This window comes from Zonotrichia leucophrys, chromosome Z (assembly GCF_028769735.1).
Source record: "Zonotrichia leucophrys gambelii isolate GWCS_2022_RI chromosome Z, RI_Zleu_2.0, whole genome shotgun sequence".
Classification (NCBI taxonomy): Eukaryota; Metazoa; Chordata; class Aves; order Passeriformes; family Passerellidae; genus Zonotrichia; species Zonotrichia leucophrys.
The window spans coordinates 43,920,523-43,943,959 of NC_088200.1; the positions used below are offsets into that span (position 1 = coordinate 43,920,523).

Below are 23,437 nucleotides of genomic sequence, written 5' to 3' on the forward strand. Positions count from 1 at the left end.
TCCATCTTTATTATATATCATATGTAAAATGTATAAATACATAATATCATACATTTATATCATACAAACATCATAGATATCTGCTGTACAAGTATGATGGATATATCCTTATATGTTAATTTTAGATTGGTAATGGAAAAAAAGGATTCTGTTCTATTTGAATAGGTGTAATACTTAGCCTTTACAAAATAGATGCCTGAGAGAACCCTGAAAGAATTAAAGAGCTCCATTCCATCTATGCCCTAACAAGAATAAAACAATGTCACTATTAAAGTGTAAACCATTTTAGTTCTCTTTCTCTAGGGCTGTTTTAAAATTCAGTATTTTTTTCTGCAAAAATCCAAAATATAGGGCATTTAAGAAAATATTTGCAAGCACAGAAGGTGAAGTTTTCCATGGAATCCACATACAGCTAATTTACTTCTTACATACAAAGAACAGAAACCGGAAGACAAATTAAGAAATAGAGTCAGGATTTCTCAGAGCAGGTATAAATCCCATATTTTGAATAAAGTTCTAAGCATGCTATCATTGCCTACAAAATAAAGAAATAAATCAGCAACTAAAATTTTCAAAATTATTTAGGTATGTCCACTTCAATAACTGGATGCATTCTAGATAATGAAGAGCTCCTACAAAGTCAACAGCAATTAAGAGAATTCAGAATTATGTAGTATTAGGTTATTAATCAGAAATAGTCCTACAAAATGTAAAAATTTACTATGGAATTTAATAGATTATGAAATTTTTCAGATAAGCAGCTATATGCATATTTATGACCATACCCATAAAACAAGCCTGTCCAGCTTTTTGTTGAACATATTTTTCTTCTGATTGTCTATTTCAACTAAAATGTATGCAATACTTTATTTAAAGCTATACTTTAAAAATGGCCTTATTAAAAGGATTTTCCTGTTTATACTTAAGGATACTTTCCAATATAGTCATGGTCACAACCCCAATTTCATCTATACATTTTTAGGTATCTTTCTAAAGATGGAAAGAAAAGATGACAGAGCTGCTGACTTGCATCTTAGTTTCCCAAGTCAAACAGTAGCCCTTGAAAACTTGTCAGCTGCCTTTGATGGCCAGATCATGCTTGCAGGTAGCTAACCTCAGTATTTGCAGTATTTAAGGCATTTCCTACAATAAACATAAGCAAATACAAATAAATACTATGGTATGAAGGCACCTGTATTTTTTTAGCTTAGGAAAAATTGAATATTTTTTTTGCCAGCACCATCATTAGGCTTCAACATGCCAGACTAAATTCACTTCATATTCTACTTTCTACCTTGGGTGCACCATCACTACTTCCATACATCAACAACAACAAAATCAATTTACTGGGTTTGAAAGCGTGCTTTGCTTTATTTCCTACCTGAAGAATGTAGCCTCGAACGTAGTCTCGCAGTGTCCAGCCTAAGCCATGTAGAATATGCAACACCTCCTCTTGCTTCAGTACACTGAAGAGTCGGTCAAGCAGTATCTTCAGTCTCACAGGCACAGCCTGAGTACCATAGAGCATCAGGCTGCTGATGTCAAACACAACATTGGACTGCACAATCTCCACTTGGGTTGGGTGGTAGAGGTGCTGAGTACTAAGTTTGTCCAAGGCTGAAAGAAAAGAGGTCAAGTATAAGGAAAGAGCAAAGAAAAGACAAGAAAACAACTCCAAAGAGTCATGTGGCAGATACACTTATTTTCCAGAGAAATATCACCTGGATGATTCATAGAAACATAGAGTCACAGAATAGTTTGTGTTGGAAGGGACACTTAAAGATCAGCTAATCCACTCCCTTGCCATGGGGACATCTTCAACTAGATCAGGTTGCTCAAAGCCTCATGCTACCTGAATATTTTCATGTATGGGGCATCTACAGCTTCATTGGGCAACTACCTTAATGCCTCAACATTTCTGGAAAAATCTCTTTTATATATAATCTAAATCTACTCTCCTCTTTCCAGCTTAAAGCCACTACCTCTTGTCCAATCACTACATGCCCTTGCCAAAAGTATCTTTCCAGCTTTTTGGTAGGCCCCCTTTCTTTTGAAAGCCTAATAAGGTCATTAAGGAGCCTTGCCTAAGCTTTTTTTTCAACTTCTCCCCTGGCTGAAGGATTCCAACTCTTCCAGCCTTTCCTCAAAGGACAGGGCCTCCATCCCTTTGATCATCTTGGTGGTCTCCCCTGGACTTGCTCCAACAGGTGTATGTCTTTCCTTTGCTCAGAAACCCAGACTACTACTAGTAGTAGGGCACTGCTACTCCAGGTGGCATTTCACCAGAGGGGAGCAGAGGGGCAGGATCATCTACCACCCCCTGCTGGCAATGCTGCTTTTGTTGCAGCCCAGGGTATGGTCGGCTTTCTGGGCTGCAGGAGCACATTGTTGAGTCATGGTCAGCTTTTCACACACTGAAGCTTCCCAGGTCCTTCCCTGAAGTGTTACTCTCCAGGAGGTCATCTCTCATTGTGTACTTGGGCTTGTGATTGCCCTGACACAGATGCAACACCTTGACCATGTTGAACCTCATGAGGTTGATATGGGTCCACTACCTCAAGCTTGTCCAGGTCCCTCTGTATGGCATCCTGCTGTGTCAACTACACCACTCAGCCTGGTGTCATCTGCAAACTTGCTGATGGCCTCATTATGTCATTGATGAAGATATTAAACAGTACTGGTCCCGGTATGGACTCCTGATGGATGCCAGTCATCACTAAGGCATCCTTTTTCACAGATGCAGTCCAAAACAGCCCTAGTTTCCAAAGGTCACACGTAATTTTAATTGCTATGGCAGAAGAGTTCTCAGGTGAGACTCAGAAACTACAGTACTCATAGTTCAAGAGAAATTTATGATTAACTAATGACCAAGACCGAAGCAATGCCAAATTGAATGGTACTGTTAAAGATTTGATACTTAATCTCTAGAGGAAAAAAATAAAACAGATACTCCCTTAACTCCAGTCTCTTAAACATGTTAAAACTAAGGCTTCTGATTTACCAAAAATTTGATCATTAATTCACTGCTACTAGAGCTGGATAGTTCTTTTCACCTGGCTTTATGAATTCCATGTTATTCACTGTGATTTGAATAATTCAGCGATAAGGGAAATTTGCAGGAGGAAGGTAATTCTTATCCCCTCGTGAAGTTAAAAAAGATGGAATTGCATATGACATCATGCATTCTATGATGTATCAATGTTTATATTCAATTTTATTTCTACTTTATGAACTATGTTGCAGCACCTAAGCTTCTCTTCTTCTCCAAACAAAATTTCTGAGCATTTAAAACAATCTCATAGGGACTTCTCCTGTACTTGGTTTCTTCTTGTCTTATGGTCACTAGAGAGTTCGTGTACTGTTGATAAATTGCCTTCTTACATCCAGAGCGCAAAGGCCCTTATCATTTACTTGCTGGCTTCATTCACCACATTTACTCCAAGGACTACATTGTCAAAGAATTCCAGTTTCCTCATACTTCATTTCTTGCAACTGAATTGTCTGATCTTTCCTATTCTACTGGCTAAGTCAATTTTGAATAAATAGCTTTAAAAATTAATTTCACATTCAAACAAGATAAGAAATTGGCAAGCCTAGGGACTTCAGTCCTACATCTCTCCACAGGACATTTACACTGCAGAACATGAAGAGCAGAATCTTTTCTTCCAAAATCTCTTCTTCCAAACTACTACACCTATGTAGGCTTCATGATGTAGGACTAATTTTTTTACAAGGTCTAATGAATGAGATTTGATTGAATCTTAAGCAGGTTAAATACTGTTCTGCTTTCTTCCCACCCCATTTTACGTACGATCTTTTTCTAAGATGCTAAGATGGTTATTTTGCTATTGCCATAATGGATGTGTAATGAAAGCTCTTGGCTAGAAAAGCCAAGAAAATTGATATTTTTATTCTGCAGGTTGAGCAGTATGTGTGATATGTATATATGTGTATCTGAGGGACTAATCAACCATTTAGAAGCAATAAAATAAGGAATTTTTTTTTTCTAATAATAGCATTGCTCACAGTAGGAAGGGTGTCTGGAGTTTCCAATAGATACTCTGTAAGAACACCTTCTAACAGACTATTGAAATTATTGAGCAGATCTGGATCACCCTGAGCTTTTCAACTTCAGTCTCACAGAAAAGGGTCCAAATATATTAACTGGCTTCTCCAAGTTTATGCAAATTTAGACTAGAACCAAGACATGAATGGATATTTTCTGAACACTTTATGTTTTTTAATGACTGAATCATACTGTATTTCTAATGTATCCAAATATTTGTTTTTGTTTCTCTCTTCTTAACAGCAAATACCATGCCTGCAGTGAGGAAAAAGAAGTTCTTCCATTTAAAGAAGACTGGTCATGCTGAGGATGTTAAGATCATTATTCTACTGTGGTCCAAGTGAGAATGACTATAAGACATCTTTATCTGAGGATTCTCAGGTGGATGAAAGATCTAACAGCTTTTAATTTCTCTAAAAATAAGATTACAAAACTCTGTGGACTTCATTTAAGGTGACCATATAATAGCTTTGGAAAGGTTGAGGTGGAATGGAAGAGGGGAAAAACAAATAAAGTCTTTTTTAAATAACTAAGCATACTCTTTGACCAGCTGATAGAAATTTTTGCAATCTAACCTGTACTATTCCGTTAAACTGCAATATTAATTTTTTAGCAGCATTATCTATAGACACCTGCTTCTCAGCACACACACACACACACACAAATACTAATTAGCATAATATTGGAACAACATTCCAAGTGACAGTGATATTATCTCCAATTTTGATTTGTGGCCTTATTATATGTATTAAATAATAAACAAGCAGCAAATTTTATCCTTTTCAAGTACAGGTCAGGATATGCATTAAAATGTGGAATTTATAACACAACAAAACATACATTATTGCATGGGTACATAAGAACATTTGCAAGCTAAAGACAAACCTCCTGGTACATGAAAATAAAAAGGTTGTAAATTAAATGAAAGGAGACAGAGTTGTGTTCATATGGGAAACTACTGTAAAATTCTGAAATTCTTTCAGAAAAATAACTATTGATATCCCTTCAAATTGTCAGAATGAAAATTCTCTCTTAATTTGTAATTTATAAACATTTTTGTGTTTCTTTAAAAGATTGCTACGAATGTAGTTGACAGAATTTTTGTAGTATTTCTCATTTCTCTTCTGATACCCTGAATTAATGCCAGTGTTCTAGGTGGATTCAAGAGGCCATTTATGTTGATAGACTCTTTTTCAGGTAAGAGGTAAGGAAGTACCTATCTTGTTGGTTTTCTGTAAAGAAAGGAGTATTAGCTTTAGCCTTCTTGACAAATTTCTGATTCTTGTCAAATCTCTGCATAAACAGTTGTATTCTGATGCCCTGAATTGCCCACTTAATTTCATGTGGATAATGCATTCCTCACCACTTTCTGCTCTAAACCATTGGTTTAATTTATACAGGCTAGTAAACAATGAACTGTTTTACAGGTGAGTATATTCAACAGCATGTGCAGGAGTTTATAGTTTCATAAGCACTAAGAAGGTTTCAAGATTAAATATGCTAAACAAAAGAATGTGCTCTATCCTACCTGAAAATTACATAAACAGATGTGTCTTTATTAAGAAGTTATCAGTGACTGAATATCACAAAGCACACATAAGAAGTTCCTTCCTGGTGCAGCATGAGGTATTACTGACCCTTTGTACAGTCCCCGTGGGATCAAAAGTTCACCTCTGCATGTTTGAGACATTTTAGTTGTAACCTGCACAATCTTTTCCAAAACCATGACTGAGATCAGTTATGTATTTAAACTAAGACAGGTCCCTTTTTTTAACAATGCAATTTAATTGTCAGCACTGCCCTGATAGTCTGATATTCTTTAATTCAGTTTATGTGAAAAGGTGTTCTCTGATACAGGAAGAAGAGATCTAACTAATCTTAAATTACATAGTTGCCGAGCAATCAACATTTTCATGGAGTGGCCTAAAAATACCCCTGTGTTTTACTCTGACAACACTCAGTCAAGTAACAGTTCTGTGGTGAATTCCCAATTTCAAGCACTTCAGAAATTAAAACCTTTTTAAAGGTGGGGGGTAGCAAGGATTGTGTAGAGGACATTAAATCTTGCCTTTAACAATGAAAAATCACTAACTGGATAATTAGCACAGCAATTAGGAACCTTTCAACACAGTTTTTCCAGCTCTGAAGTATCAAGTATGCACTATAATAACTGAGAACATTTTAACTGTAAGGGGCCAAAAATGACCATCTAATCCAGCTACCTGAGCACTCTAGGGCTGATCATCAGTTTAACCATATTAAGGGGATTGCCCAAATGCCTCTGGAACATGGAGTGACTTGGAGCATTGACCCCCTCCTTAGGAAGTCTGTGGCTTGACCACCCCCTCATTAAAGAAGTGTTTCCTAATGTCAAGCCTGAACCTCCCCGTTTGCTTATTCACTTTTTAGCTTCTTAAATAGAAAAAAAAATCCCTCAGATTTTTTTTACCGAGATTCTGCTCAGTATAATCTGAAATATCAAAAAAACTTTGGAATTGTTTCAATGTCAATATTCATATTAAGGCCTTCAGCATTCTTGTTATGCAATAGTTCAGAAAAAAAAACCTTCAGACATCTTTGCAATAAATCAATGAACAAACTTTTATGTTCCATTTGTAGGGGTTTTTTTTGTTGTTGGTTGGTTCGTTCAGTGTTTTTTAATGTTGTAAAGTAAGGAGGGGAAATATACCTTATTTATATTTTACTGGAATTTTGAGACTGTGTAATTCAAATGAATTTAAGTACAAAGGATACACTGAAATAAGGCACAACTTCTTTTTCAATTTATCAAAAGACAGAAAACAAAGAAGAGACTTTTTAATTTCATCTATACTGTGTCCAGTTTACAGGCTCAGCTCTGCAAATTTACTCATTGCCCATAGACCCCTTTCTTCCCAATATGCAGTGAAAAAGGTCAACCAAATTAAAAGCCATGCCTCTGAGCAGATTCCATTTTTGCTAAGTAAAAGAAATACAAATATGCAGTGATGAATTTTGTACTTTAGAAGCCTGATATTATTTTTTTGAACAGCTACAATAAAAGCATGACATTTTGCCTTTACTAAATAGAAAAGAATTTAAAATATCCTTGTTTTAATGCAATTGGAGTTGCAAATACACTTACCTCTTGCTAATTTCCTGATCCTAGATAAATATTTTATTAACCTGAGAAGGATGAAAAGGTCTAGTGAAAGGTCTTGGCTGATTTGCCAGTCTGTGTATCTCAGAACACCACAGAGAAGAGTCTATAGGTTGCAAGAGGGCATTATGGATCTCATTCCATTTCAGTTTTAGTTTTGAGCTCTCCAATATATCCACTCTGGATTTTCTGGCATACTGTCTAGCCAGTTTACCAATTTGCCAAAGTTGGACATTGTTGAATACTGTTGGAGTACGCAAACACATGCAAATGGTGATACAAAATTTAACAACCATCATCTTCTTTCTAGATTACTAGATTTGTTCAAGAACAGGAAGATGAAAAAAAAAAAAGTATTTTGTGTTTGGACAATAACAAAAACCTTACCAGACATTTTAAAAACCTAAATAACTGGGTCACCTTTTGCAGCAAAAGAAACTAAAATTAGAAGACAGATGAAAGATATAATACCAATATAAAATTATTCCATAATATCATTGCAACAATATTATGTTGAGTGTGGTAAAACAGGTACAGTATTATTAATGGCAATGTTGAGCAATGCAGTTTACTTTTAGTGGTGAAGATGAACTTTTGATTTTAGTGGTGAAGATGAACAGCATCACATTTTCAGAGTTCATGATTTTCTTCTTTTTCATCAACCACAAAAAAAAAAGCAACAAATCCTTAGTAATGACTAAAACGCTGTAGGGACCACTTATCACAGCCATAAGAGGTGGTCTAAAGTAGCCTCCCTCAGTACGTAGATTTAATACCACCTCCCACATGGTGCAATGTGGTGCATTTTGAAGGCAGAAAAAATTGCTCCTCAAAAATATCATGCTTAGAAAGTGACTAAGGATAAGAAAAATTTTCCACATCTATTGAAGGACTCCAATACTTTCATGGTGTATGAAATGATCCCGTTCATTCCTGGTGCCAGAGAGTGGGGGACATGAACACTTACATCAGTGTGTGAACATCCTGAATCCTCAGCACAAATTCCAGCTACAACATAGCATCCTTTTGTAATCTCTTTTTCACCTCTCTTTTCATTGCTTTCAATGAAAAATATTGAAGATAAACGTTCACTAAGACAAAAATCATGGAAGAAGAGCAAGTAAAAAAATTCAAATTCACAGGCAAAATCAATTTTTTTTGGTAACACCGTTTTTTGTATTTAAAAACTAATAACAGAAACCATTTGCCAAACACACTGAGTCTCTGACTGAGGGACACATATGTGATCTGCTAATTTACAGCTTGCATGTACAGATGTTCACACTTAGTAAAAGGCTTCTTAATAGCATTTTAAAATTAAACATGTGTTGATAATAGGTGTTCCAAACCCAAACAACACAGCAACTAAACTGATATGTTTTCATGCCTCACCATGCCTCATGCTCTAACAAAAACCCCCCCAGCACTTCAGTTGCATGAACACAAAATAAATGTTATTAAAAAAAGTCTGAATGAAAACTTTCATTAATTTTTCTTCCTATGATCTGATTCCAAGTTAAAATATCTAGAATGCTACTAGGTTTATGTAGCCGAAAGCAGAACCACAGTTTGTTCACAGACGTTGCTTGCTGTCTGCAATTTTTTTATCCCTTTACAAAACTTTGAACCCCATCCAGCTTTGACACACTGCCTCTTCAGTTAATAACTATCAAGTTTCCCCTTGTCTCCTGTCTACTTTTCTTTGAGGCAATTGCGCACTCAGCACCCCGAGATAATAACACACATCTATAAGATAAAAGCAATGGCATTAATGTAATTGTCTGCCTTTCTCTCTTTAGCCTAATCTTTTTTTTTCTTCAGTTTTGACTGCCTCTGTGACACCTGTTTTTGTCTCCTCTGATCCTACGACAGGTTTTCCGCTGACAAGGTTTTTGCCTGACAGAGATTCTGCCAGACAAGAACATAATAAAATATGAAGAACTGCTTGTCAGAGTATCTGCCAATGCTCACATGAAATGGATGGGGTGGGGAGGGGGGGAACAAAAAAAAAAGTATCCTGACCTTTTTTTTTTTTTTTAAAGGGGCCCTATGCTAGTTGCTTTTGGCCTGTCAGGAAAACAGCCTCCCTGGCCAATTCCTGCAAGCCAAACAGGTGTCTTCGTCTATGTTTTCTTTCTGTAGAAAAACATTTTTCTTTGATAGTGGAAAACATGATTGCAAAGAGAAAAAAATAAAGGGACAAAAAAGAGCCCCAAATGCTTTTCCCCTGAAATTCACGTTATATCTAAATTTATGTAGTGGTACCTCAAAAGCATGCCTTTGATCCAGAACTGGCCATCTAAATTGATAATAAAAATAAAATGGTAGGCTTTTTCTCCTCCCTTCTTTTTCACAACTAATATATTCAAAGGAACATGCTGAAAAGAACCTTCATATTAAGTTCTCAGAAAAATATCTGGGCTAGAAGTTTCCTGCATAGGCATACAGCAGGAATGAAGACACCTAACTAATGGGACCAGGGTAAAGAAGATGATACAGAGACACTTGTGTGGGCTTTGGACCTTGTAGTACTCTCCATCAGTATGTGCATTGGTGCCTACACAAAAGAGGACTTCAGCTGATTAGTCTGATGATTAGTGATGGAGAAACACATTAGATTAATCATGTGAGCATTCCAACACACAGCTCCTTTTGTGTGTCTTGGTATCAGCAGTCTCCTCTGCTGAAGACAGCAGCTATGGATCATGGTGTCACAGTCCTCGGTGCACCAATTTTTCCCACCAGCTTGGATTCCAAGTCCAGGGGTACAGAGACCCTGCTAAAGCCCAGGCCTGGACCTTCGCTCCCCTCCTAAACTGCACTGGAGGTGTGTCTGGCTGTAGTCCTGTCCTCTAGATTACCCTCACTTTCATGTTACAGCCTGGTCTTCCATCCCACCTTTGGCCCCCCTTCTTTTGCTCCTGATTGAAGCCTGTAGATGGACCCTTGACCTGACTATATTCCTTTGCCAGGCCTGAGATTGTCAATGGACACAATTACCAGCTTCTCATTCAGTCTACCATGGTCAGACTTTAAGGAATTGTGCTCATGGTGCAGGCATGGCCAGTGCTCTCAATGCCTTTGACTACTGTCTTAGTACCTTTGGTTGGACAGTTCACTTCTGCTGCTCCTTGAAACATAGATTAATTATGTCATTGTTGAAATCTATAATCTGTAATGGAAGATGCTAAGTAATCTCTTTCTATTACTTTGATTAATCATTCAACTTTGAACCTTCCAGTCTCTTGCCTCCAAAGCTAAATGTCCCCTTCCTATCAACCATTAACACCTTCTTAAAACTATTCTGTCCCTTAATGATGGTAAGATGGGGTTTAATATGTATCTTAATCATCCTAACATCATTTGGTTGACATATTATACACAGTAAGACATAAGCACATTTGGGAGTCCTGGCCTGTGGTCTGGATTTGGAGGATTTCCATCTTAATCCTAAGATTCCATTAATTGTGATTCACAGTTTTGCAGAAATTCTAAGCAGGAAGGGATTCCTACAGATAGTCTGGTGCAGTCTTCTAATGAAAGCAGGGCCTTAGATTAGTTGGTTCTGTCAAGATGTGTCTTTTATATGTAAACCTGCGGCAGGGGGAGGGGAAATTCCACCTCTTCTCAGACAACCTATTCCATCTTCTATGTGGCCTTGAGAACTGTGATGAAAATGCAATAGGCACTGCCCACCTGTTACTATCATTCTGTTCGAATCCTGTCATAGACGTATTTCACAAAGGCAAGTCAAGACCATGGTGGTGTTTCAGTTTAGGGGGTAACTCTGGTAAAAGCAAATTAAATGCTCTCCCACATGTACTAAAGCACCTCAGTTTTTCAGGAAAATCTGCTGTCTTTAGGTTGGTAACAGCTGAAGGTGTTCAGACCCTGGGAAGACTGGTTCTTAAAACTAGTTTTACCATTCACATACATCAGTCTTACCCATTCCAATTCATGTACTCTGCCATTTCACAAAGTTCCTGTTAAATATACTTCATAAAATTGACTGCAATCAATTAGGATAGAATTAGAAAAGTTTCAGAGACTCACGCTGTACATTTCTTGAATAAAATCCAGATAAATAATAAAAATAAAATACATTTCTTTCTAAAATCCAGATAGAAATGGGATAATTGAGTAACACTATTGTCTGCTGGGGGAAGTGTCCTCAAAATGCTACAGCTCAAAATAAAATTCCTCCTAGTAGGTAAAATTTTTTTTTCCTTTCAATTTCACATTTGCAGAAGGGAAAGCTGAGGTAAAGTTACCCACGGTATTATCATTTAAACATCTGAAAGCAGTATGAATTTTTTATTCTTGCAGTCAAATCACATTTTAACCTTATGAAGCTGTATGGAATGAAGTAGTAGCGTTTGTTTCATTTAGAGCTGTTTCAATTTGTGTTCTGCTTAACCTAGTGAACTCTAGTTAATTAGGATGTTCCTATAAACAATTAAGCTTCTTGTAGGATCGTTAAGAAGATATAAAAATTTATGATGTAATAAACTGTAATAAAATGATAAAGTGGTTAGCACATCACAGCAATTCATGTGCAGCAGCATAGGTGTTGAAAGAGACAAGTACGCAGGTACTGTCACCCAAATGTCCTGGAGTTGCACTAGTCCACCACTGCTTCCCCACAAACCTGTTGGTGATTTGAACTCCCACGTCTCACAGAATTTATCCTGCTCATTTGGGAATCAAACAGCAATCACCAGACACTCTTTTGCTCCCATCTGAAGCTTCACCATGTGGCAAACTTGTTACCATCACACTTAAGGGGCTCAAAATCACGGATTTCACTAAGTACCTTTCCAAAAGGCAGCCTCTACTGCAACTGGAAAGAATTCCAGGTGCTAATTTTAAATCATTGTTTTAGCCTTTTTTCCATCTTACACATAGCAAGTCTATTTGTTTCCTTCTGGACTCTCTCCTGAAGAAGAAAGGGAAAACATCACCACCTGAGACATCTCCTAGAATTCTGTCCCATGGTATTGGGTGTATAAAGTGAAAATTAGCCTTCTCTGTAAAATGTCAATTCAATAATGATGGGCACCCAAATAAGAATATCTTGCAGTTTTGAAATACTTTTAGTCTAAATGTCTGTGGGCATTTTATAGTTTTGCAAAGGCAACAATAATTTTATAAATGTATTTCAGAGTTGCCAATTAGTATCTGATTCAATTTAAAAGTTTTTCAGAACATAAAATATTCACAGTGAGAAAAGATTTCACTTTTAGTTGGGAATATAGGGCAACCCAGCAGAAACAGGCACTGTGCTTCAGAATGGGTCATGGCCTGTTTAGGGCTTAGCAGACACTCACTCAGTCCTTAGCTGAATGCTTAGTGCCTGGTCAGCTATAATCTCACCTGGCCATCTCCAAGAGACATTGGCTTATTCAAACCTAGGAATGTAAGCCAATGAAGTTGGGTAAAAGTGGAAAGGTCTAACTTCGTCCTAACTGAGTTGAGATGTCCTGGGGGTGGCAGGGAAGAAGAGAAAAAAATATTTTAAATTGAACAGATTCCTGGTGAAATGCAAGGAGGTGCAAGTGTGAGCACATGTAGAGTAGCGCCTGTGCTTTCCCTCAGGAAAACATTACTTAACACCTGAGGGTGTCAAATTTGCATGAGCATTAAGACTCTTGACCACATGGTTATGTAAGTAGCAGCTAAATACAAGGATGGAAAAGGAAGGTTTCTTATTTGTTCTTGAGGCATGTAAGCATTATTTCCTTTCTGTCGCTTCTGTGTCATGAACTTTTGAAACAATATTATTTATCTTGGATGCCCTAATATCTGGATTTGGTTTCACCTCAGCTTGATTAACACTAAGGGTGATACCAGAGTAACACAAACACTATGTCCCATCATTCCTATCAATGTGACAGGCTTTAAAACCAGATACTGGATGAGAGTGCCCACAAGATAACAGAGTGTATTTTCTCTGTGCTGCATTGGCTGCTTTGGAAAATCCTGCTGAAGGGAAGCATAAAGGAATTGCATAGGCAGAAGGGGGCACTTCAGAGAGTATTTACCACTAGTGAAGGCTAATCTTGTAAGGATCCTGGAAGCATCTCAGTAATGAAAATTATGCCTCCACCTTCAGGGTCAAAAGAAAGTTATAACAGGTGGATTAAAATGATCTTGTCAGTAAAAGACAGGAAAATCCAGACTACATCTAAAACAGTTTTACTTTAAAAGTCATGAAAGGCTAGCTTTCATTATCAATGAGCTGCAGAGAATTGCCTTGTTAAAAATAACTTTTTTTAGATTTTTTAAAAATCTAAAAATAAATTTGTTAATAATCTAAAAATAACTATTAAAATTTCTCAAGTAATTTAAAATAATTAAATAAATTTTATAGAAGGAGACAACTGTATTTGATATTATAAATGGTGACAAATTTTTATATCCTACCAGATGATGCAGATATGACCCAATTATTTTACCAGTCAACTATAATTACGTTTCTCTCTTAGTTCTTTCCTTCCCCTTTTTAAAATTTTACTCTCTGCTTAAAAATATCCATTTTTAAGTAAAGAACAACATGGCAGTTCTGCCAGCTTTTAGAGAGACTCTAGGATCAGTGACATCTTTTCATTTTGTTTTACTTTGCTAGAGATGATCTTTGATTTTGCAAACCTTTCTTTCACTTAACATCTTTGGACTGATACAAATATAGGAATTCAGATTAATTTTATTTCAACACAGCACTCATTCCCATCTCATTCCTATGCAACTCACATTTAAATTCTAAACCTTCTTCCTAGATCAAGTCCTAGATTAAGTCCAAATTTCAGGGTGAGGGAGAGATGTGATTTCTAAAATTTCCACAGCATTCTTCTGTTTCTTTTCTTTATTTATTTCCACCTATCCTTCCTTCTGTTTTCATTTCAGGCTCCTTTTAACTGACAATTCCATGATCTAACATGCAGAAAATCAGAAAACTCAACCATTCTAAATGAAGTAGTCACAGCCATGTAATGCATCTGACTTTATGACATTCTCCATTTTCTAATGGAGGTTAGTCTTAGTGGAAACTAATTCTTAGTCTCATTAACAGCAAGTTAGCACCTGCCTTATATAAGTACTAGCACCAGAAAAATTCCTTTACAAGGTGAAATTGTAACTCACATGGCAAGTCTCTGACTACTACTCTTCACTGTATGGCAGCTTTTAGTCAGAAAAATAATGGATGGGCCCTATGTGCCAAAATCTACTAATTAATGTTATTTCATCTTTTTTATTATAACCAAACAGAACTTAATCTCAAAGTTACTGTAGAGAACATCTGACCAAATCTTATTTGGGACTGTATGTGGCTTCACCATACCTTAGAAAGGTGTTAAACTTTACTTGAATGAGTAGCTGAGCCCTGACCTGAGCTGATTGGCATGATGCAAATGAAAAGACATCCAAGATCATTAGAAGACTAAAGACTACATTTTTCTATGAGGGGAAAACAAAAAAGAAAGAACAAAAGAGGGGGGAGAGCAAAAATGTTTAGAGGATGCTAAGTTTCCTAGAGTAGATTGATTAACGTAAAATTCAGTTGGTACAGCAGTATACCAGAAACATGCTGTTGATCTCTGAGATTTACCAGTGACCCATTTCAGGGTAAGAAAAAAACTTGTCATTTCTAATTTTCTGATTGTATCTGAAACAAGATGACAATGATTTCACACAAACTTAGTAATATTATTATACTCTGGGGGGTTGTTTTGCTTTCTTTTGTTTGGTTGGTTTTTTTGTGAGGGTATTGAAACTAAAATAAGTAGAATGAATATCAGAAATAATAGCTTTAGTCCACTATAACTTATGTCACCTTAACACATCTTTTTGGAGCAAAACAGTTATGAGAGTAGGTAAGATTGTGCTTGATTAATACTACACTGTGTCTTTTGATCTGGTGGACAAGATATAATAAGTGTGTTCCTGCTAGCAGTATGGTAATTGTTATTCTGACATCAATGACAAATACAAAAGACAAAATGCAAAGTCAATGAAATGAATGTCTTTTTACTGCAGAGTTGCTTAATTTCTTTTCTCATAGGCTAAGATACTTCAGCTAGAGGAAATACATGGCAAATAGAGTGAGGCTTTTTCATTATTTCCTAAAAAGAGAGTAAAATTTTATTACTATCTTCACAGGATAGTATGCTTCTTTTAATAAAAAAAAAAAAAAAATAGCAGGAGAACAAATCAAGCACTTGAGTATTATTTTTTTGTAGTCACCTAAGTGCCATATTATTTAAAAGCCACAAAATACCCAATTGCCTGGGTTAAAAAAGACTATTAAGATTTTAATGAGATTGTATTTTCTATATGGAATATACAAACTATCTTTACCACTAAAAAAAAAAGAAGTCACACACTTATCTGTTTGACTTCTTAAAGTTTAAGAATGGCTTATCTAATTTAAAACATTTAATTTTTGGGTTGGAAAATAAACTCCCACCCAACCTCACAATATGAAAGACAGCTGAAAACACTTTATGGGTGAAACACTGCGTGAAAACACTTTTTTCACTTTAGCTGAAAACAAATTAAAACATTCTAGTCACCCAAATCCCTTAAAATACTCAGAGATTCTTCCTAGGACTAACCCACTCTCCACGATGCACAGCAGTACTTGATGATGCTGTAAAGCTCTGTGCAATTTTGGCTTTGGTGATAAAAACACTGATGGTAGGATTGCTACTGTAGTACAGGAGTCAAAACTTGGTAAGCTGAACTTTCAACAACTGCAGCATTTATCTGGCCACAAAAGTACTTTCCAATGTAATATTGTTCATATAATTGCAATTCTTGGTTTGGCAACTCCAGACAGGTGTATCTGAACTTGTAGGAAACCTTTTCTGTCAAGCTGTGCGCAGCTTATTTTAGATGAGTGAGGGAAAATGTGAGAAAGCCAATGGAAGCAGGAGAGAAAAAAACAAGCCATCAGTTGCTAAGTGCAATAGTACAGTGGTAGCTGTATGCCCTTTCCTCCTCCCTCTAAAAATTCCAAAGTTTTAAATGGCAGCTATTAAAATGAATTAACTCCACACAGATTAGTCAAGTACAGCATGAGTAGAATGCAGTTCTAAGGTATTTTTTGATCTATACAGTTAATTATGATTCTAGGTTATCAGAACTGAATAAGCACAGTGCTTCCTCTTGGAAACACCTATTCTTTGTTAATTGCATTCAGTAAAGCACTACATCATGTGTCAAGGAGCTGAGTTGAAATTCATTAATAAAAATTATATGGCAACCCTTTAACTAAAGCAGCAGGAAATACTCTTTGCATTCAAGAAACAAATTCTGAAAGTACTGTGCTAACATTTTTAAAGTAAAGGACTTTTGAGCTGCAACCTGATTTTAGTCATTTTGAAATCCAGGTACTAGAGTGCAGTGAATTGACCTGTCTCCTGAATGCTGCCCTCATAATCCTCAAAAACCGCTAAGATCAAGAATTTAAGTAGATACATAATTGTATCCAGAAAATAATTTACAAGACCATGCTTGATGGATGTGAAACATATATCTGACTTGTCTCACTCTGCCATAAAATGTAAGTATTCCAGATGATTGTACACAAAGTACACTAAAAAAAAAAGGAAAAAAAAGAAAAATAAAAAGAAGAGCATTATTCACTTGGCACAATAGCAAAATAAACACTTCCTAATAACGTATAGCTGTGTTAATTTTTCTTTTTGTAATGTTAAGCACTGAGGCATGGGAGCAGGTGGTGTATTCTAAATCATCATGTTCCACTTTCAACTTTCTGGATTTGTAAAACAGGGATATTTCCATTATATACACAGTGGTAATCTCAGATTGCTGTCATAATATTCTGATTTTGAATTCAATCACTTCACAGAGAAGAATCACGTCGCACGGAGGAAAATCTGATTATTCTCTTCCAAACTCTTACAAAATGTACTCCTTAAAAAGAAAATTCAGGATGGCCATGAGCCAGAATCTAAGTGCTAGACTCTCAGTTTCTATTGCTCATCAGGAGGACCCTGGAAAATACCTAGACAGTGCTTCCCTATTTTCCAATCACCAAAACCTCAGATGCTGGTTCTACACAAAACCTGAAGAGTGCCTGAACTATACAAATTTTGTGAGGTTTAGTGATTCTTCTAAGAAAGGTGAATCTGGTTATACAGTGACTGAATATCATTTTCTGGGAAATAAGAGTAACAAAGATATACCATGTCCCTAGATAATCTCGTATACAATAAACTTTTAACCAGCTACCAGATAAGTGGTGCTAGGGCATTTCTAGGCAGTCTGCAGGCAATGTTAGGCAGTGACATGGGACTCCATGGTACTTGCATACCTGTTTTTCTTTCCATACAGGTGAATAAAAACTTCTATGTCAATCTATGCTGTTGAATTTTTTGAGCGTTCATACTTCCCATATGTCAGCATATTCAAGCACAAAACCACAGAGATATGAACTAAATAAATAGAGATCAAATGTATCTTAGGAGGAAAGTACTAACATTTCACCCAAGTTCTCATCAAAATAAAATCAAATTCACAGAATATAAGCCCCTGAATGTCTGGCAGAAATGGGGGATGAGGGCTGTGCTTGCTTAGGTACCAATATTCTACATCATGAGAAGAAAACTTAAACAGCAATTTCTACCACACATAGTAATCTTTCTTTCTACCACTCCCAAACCCTCCCTATTTTTCTTTTATTAAATCATCTTAGGTATCCTCCTTATTTGCTTTCTAATGGTGGATATAGCTCTCTCCTGCTCTCTCACGCTAATTTAATAATGACTATCAAGAATAAAACCCTTCCAAGAACATTAAGTAGAAAAGGATAAATAAAATAGAAGGTCTTTCTGTGAATTTTTATGCCTATTATGCCTTTCATGCCTGATCTGGGAATTCTAATCCTTCCTAACTTTATTAAGATACTTAAACATGGGAAGAGAGATTTAGCTCACAAATCACATATGCAGAATTTCTTTACAATATAGGATACACTCTCAACATGTGAGATCTAAATGTTTGACACTGGTAAATTTAAATTTCCATTTGGCCCCATGACTTCTTGGCTGATGCTTCTTTGCAATACAAACTCTGCTGTGCAACCATACTGTAAACTTTTTGCCTTTCTGTTAAGTCCTACAGGAAATACATTATTTTCTGGAGGCTAGAATATTCTTTTGAGTTATACACAAGCTTTTGAAAATGGCACTTGGAGGTTTCGCCAGAATAGCAGACATTTACATCCTGCAAATTGCTCTAAAAAAAAGCATGTGCATGCATACATAAGGATAAACACAGATAGTGCACACATGCATATGTAGAGAAATAGGTACCACTATTGTATGTATCAATCCAGTTCTTACTATTTAAAGATACTGGTAAGGATGGAAAGAATTGAAAAAACAAACCCAGAACAGATATTTCTTACCATGTGCCACCCAGCCATGTTTACACTGATCGCAGGTTCTCAGATTAATCTTCCCTGGCTGAAAACATTCACATGTGCAATTTACCAGTGTACAGCGGATGGCCTGGAAAAGAAACAGAAGACACATGTTAATATATTTCTTCCTGCGTGTACAAATTTGTTGTGATAGTTAGAATGATATGAGCAACACAGAAAACCCCAGCTTTCTAACATTCAAAGCCTAGCTCCTATTTTAAGTAGAAATTAATTTTCTTTCAAACACATACGTCAGTATGTCCCATGGAGATGAATAAATTCCTGAAATATTTTAAAAAAATGTTCTATTTTCTTTAGGAAAAAAAAAAAAGTTGGTAGTATGAGCAGGAGGATGCTGTAAGAGTTCCATAAATATCCTGGTTTTGCATTGACTTCATAAAGAAAGAAAGTAACTAGGGATGTCTTACCATAGGAGCATACCAGTTTGAAATCCAGAAAAAAATTAGGAAACAAACACATATGGAAAGGAAAACTACAAATATATTTCCCCTTCCTTCATGGAATCCAAAGGTTATTTTTGAATTTTCTTTTTGGGTTCACCTAACACATAACTTTGCAAAAAGAAGTCATGGATTTTATGTGTTCCCAAAACAATAAACTGATCAAGGTACAAGAACAGGACTGGTTCAAAAAACATCCTGTAACTTGCCTTTACATCTCTCACTTTCTCCAATATCTAGGAAGAGCCTTTTACCTCCTAAAACTCCCCATTTGTTAAACAAGAATTTCTCTGTTTTAAAGTAGGAATAGTGAAACTCCAGTCCCATGCAGAGATCTCAAATATGCTTAATAACACACTTTCCTTAATAACAGACTTTCTCATCTTCCTTTTTAGAATTATTTCAAAAATTACACAGGTTTACTTTGACAAGGGCTAGCTACAGCCACAGAAAAGTGAATATAAATTGAATGAGACTCTTTCTAATGTAACAGACATATGTTTTTAAATAGTGTAGAAGATGACCTGTGCACTTCAAACTGCTACTAATAAATTTATGGCATGCATTTAGATGTAATTTGCATGGAGATTTCTGAGACAGAGAGGCTTATTCTGATCATTCACAGATTAACAATCTACTGTAACTACCAGAGCTGCCAGGAAAAGATATCTCTATAGATTTAGATGCAATCGATGATTACTTGGGGGCTAAGGTGGGGGAAGGGTGCTTGGTACGCATTGCCACAGAGAAACCAAAGAATTATGAAGACTCTTGCCTTTTACGAAGAATTAATACACATATTTTCCATACAAAAAATAATATCTTAACTGTAGTGACTTTAAATAAATTACATTCAGCATTAGCTTGGCCTGGCTAAGCTCCTTGGCTGCTGAAAATGAAAAAGCCTCAGAATTATTTTAAATGTTTGATCCCTTCACTTATTTATCTGCATCAGAAGAAATGTAAAGACATTTATAGTTCATGGATACATTTAATATCTGTATTTCTCTGACAAATTTCTGTTAAAGAGTCCTTTATTCCTCTTATCCTGTCTGCTCCTTTACAACCTTTTACTCTCAAAAACCTAGTGAGGGAAAAAAATCCTGCTCTATTATGCCTGACACTTCAGGGCCTCAGTCCCAATGTCACCTGTCCAATTACTCATTAGCCAGGTTATAAAACATTGCTCTACAGATGCGTGATTAAAAGAATTAGTAATACGAAATATAAGGGTACCAGAGAAGTGCTGACTGTGCAGGAATAATATATGTGTTTGCGGGTTATGAGAAAAAAAATCTCCTGGAAGGTCCTGTTTCATGTTCAATAGTGTATTGACCTGGTAATATATCAAGACTACACTGGTCAGTAATGGTGTTCTTTTGCTAATATGTTCATTAATTAATGAACTCAGTAATTAATTGTACTGCAAAAGGAGGTCTTTCAAAATGATATTTTTATTTTACCATAGAAGATTTTCTCACATTCACCACTTTTTTCAGATCTCTGCGCCAACATGACAAACACTGCTTGTATTTGATGATATTTTGATTTCTTCATGTGTCATTTGCACTACATGCAAAAGGTGTGATATAGTGCATTACATGTACTAGATCAAACTCTGACATTTGGAAGAGTTGCTTTATTAAGGCTCATCAGCATTTCTATTACAACCCTATCCACTTTTGGCCTAGAGGTCAACAGGTTGCCTGTAAAAATTTGATTCAGCTTGGACCTGAAATATAGTGCTGAAGCTTAAGAGTAAGTTTCATTACACCCATTCAAAAATTACTCATTTAGCCACTATAGATTATAAACTGGGGGCGGGGGAAGTTTAGAGGTTACATGTTTCTTTTCCTCTTCTCTGAATTAAAGAGAATATTGATGATGTAACATGTTGAACTAATTAATTGGTATGATTTCTATCTTTTATACGTATTGCTGAAAATATTCACCCACATTTTTTAGAAACATGAAAATATTAGCTATTTCCTCCAATAAATAAATTAGAAAGTCTTCAAAAAGAGCTATGCATTTTTATAAATTCATATCAATTGGTATGAGAAAATCAAAACATAATTAGCATGGCCAAAATATTCAGCCTGGCCTTACTTGGCTGCTTTTTCTGCCAAGGGTGTATATTGATGTCAGGATGTAATTTGGTTTCAGTAGTTTCCCATTCCACTACAGAGAATCCCATGCATACTTCTGAATGATGAGGATTACCCCTCAAGCTCGAAGATGCTCATTTAGGACCAAAGATACTCATTCTAACTTATGTTCTGGCATGATCTTGGGCAAATTATTTCGTTAGCCTGATGCCCACATTCCCTAAACAACAACTAGAGTTGTTTACACCTAGTAGAGGCTACTGAAATTCTCAAATAGAATTTTTTCTTCATTTCAGAGATTATTTTTTCACTTTGCTTAGTTAATTCAGAATTACTGTAACTACCTGAGATCTCTACAATACCTAACATGAAGCCAATGGAACTCAGTGACGGGAAGATTCAAGATGCCAAAAACAGTGTGTGATTGTACACCCAGCACCTGAACGCTAACATTCATTAACATGAAAGAAATTGCGCTTTAAGACCTTCACAATGCAACTAGCAGATTCACTGAGCCTTACAAACATATGCACCACCATTATGAACAGTATTTTCACCTGTTTTTCAATGCTACTTAACTTGGGAATACAAGCCACTGATGGCTCAGGAAGGCCAGAGGGCAGCTGAATCTGAATATGGCATAGATGAATGTAAGAAACCAAAGTCTGCATGCAGACCTCCATTCCTCAGCACAGGATTTTAAGGTACACTAGCTGGTGTTCCTGTAAGTAGCTGAGTGCGTTGGTGTAACTGTGGTTGGACACTTGGTACTGCTCAATTTTAAAGGAATGGGGTGGGAAGTGGGGATGATAAAAAGATCTTTAATGTACCAGCTGAATATTGCAATCATTGTGCTAACCTGTTAAAGTGTAGGTATAAAAATCCAAGGGTGTACCAATGTTAGAATTTTGCCAGAAAATGCTTCTGAAAGAGTTTAGCTAGGCATTCCACAAGTCATGCACTGTAATTCTGCCTTCCCAAGATTTTTATAAAAAAGTTTATGCAATGGGACTTTACATACTACACTATTTTCTAGGAAAAGAAACAGAAATTTTCCCTGAGATTTTCCTCAGGAGCTTCCCCAAGAAAGCCAGAAAGAAAACAGAAGGAAAAGAAACCAGTGAATAGTGAAAGGAATACTAAAATCAGAAGACACAGTCTCCTGTGTATTAGCTGATAGGCAGTCGTGTATTTAGATGACAACTTGCAGGTTAACACCGTAAGCAGGCAACAAAACATGGTTTCCTACATACACCTCCTTGAAACATACATGCTGTTATATTTTACCATGTCATGGCCTGCAGTTAGCAGGAGTACATATCTTTCACTAAGTTCCTAACATATTGCTTCTTGCATTTGTATCAAAATTACAATGGTCCTTGAGGACCTATATGCAGGAAATGAGCTTGACTTCAGTAGAATAATTTAAAATAGTTTATATTGCTGACCAAATCCTAAAATTTTAAAATTGACATTGAGAAATATCCTGCAGCTCTCTTTGAGATGCTCTTCCTGTAAAGCACAATGTAAAAAGAAAGGAAGTTTGACTAATATTAAAGCATGACGTCAGTATACCTATGCATAAGTTTGTATGGCTATTAAAAGCTCTGACTTCTCTGGGTTTCTCCCAGACCAAGGATATTAATTTAATATTGTTTGGGTGATTTTATTATTTCTAAAAAATAATTATTATTCCCATGTTAATAGAAATAGCCTACAGCAGTAATGGAAGAATCAATCCTTCTGGCTGTTCTGCAGAGCTTCCAAGAGATGAGAGTCAATAAGCTGCCATGAAAGGAATGACAGTGTGGGAGAAGAAGGAGAACATGTAAAGAACAGATATGATTCCTTCTCTGTATTACTTACAACTGATCACAATAGATGGAGGCATGCAACATTATGGCGAGATGGGTAAGTTTTGCGACAAAGCTTTGTAATGTAACTCATGGTGAGGCTTCAAGAGTTCTGTGAGGTTGAATAGCATCTTACTGAAGTCTCAACTACATCTTTCTATGCAGTGGCAGGGTTAAAGAGTCTTATTCCTAGTGTCCTTGCCTCATCTTTCTCAAATGCCTTTAAAAAGGTATTTAAAAATGTCTTTCTACATCTATATCACTGTGCACCTGAATACATAATGGAGTAAAGTATACTCATTCTCTGCACTGATGTTCCATCTACCTTTCTAATGCATCTCCTGTACATTTACACCACAGAGCT

The 23,437-nt window shown here is 36.2% G+C and overlaps 1 protein-coding gene across 2 annotated transcripts in view; it reads right to left on the reverse strand.

The window, feature by feature from the left end:
* The window catches only part of BNC2 (basonuclin zinc finger protein 2), a 328,552-nt gene that overhangs the window by 96,283 nt on the left and 208,832 nt on the right, over positions 1-23,437 (reverse strand). For both annotated transcript variants that reach the window (XM_064736710.1, XM_064736709.1), the window contains exons 3-4: positions 18,637-18,739; positions 1,382-1,617 (exon numbers count right to left, since the gene is read on the reverse strand). In XM_064736710.1, coding sequence (XP_064592780.1) covers positions 1,382-1,617; positions 18,637-18,739 — 339 coding nt within the window. The remainder of the gene's footprint in view (positions 1-1,381; positions 1,618-18,636; positions 18,740-23,437) is intronic.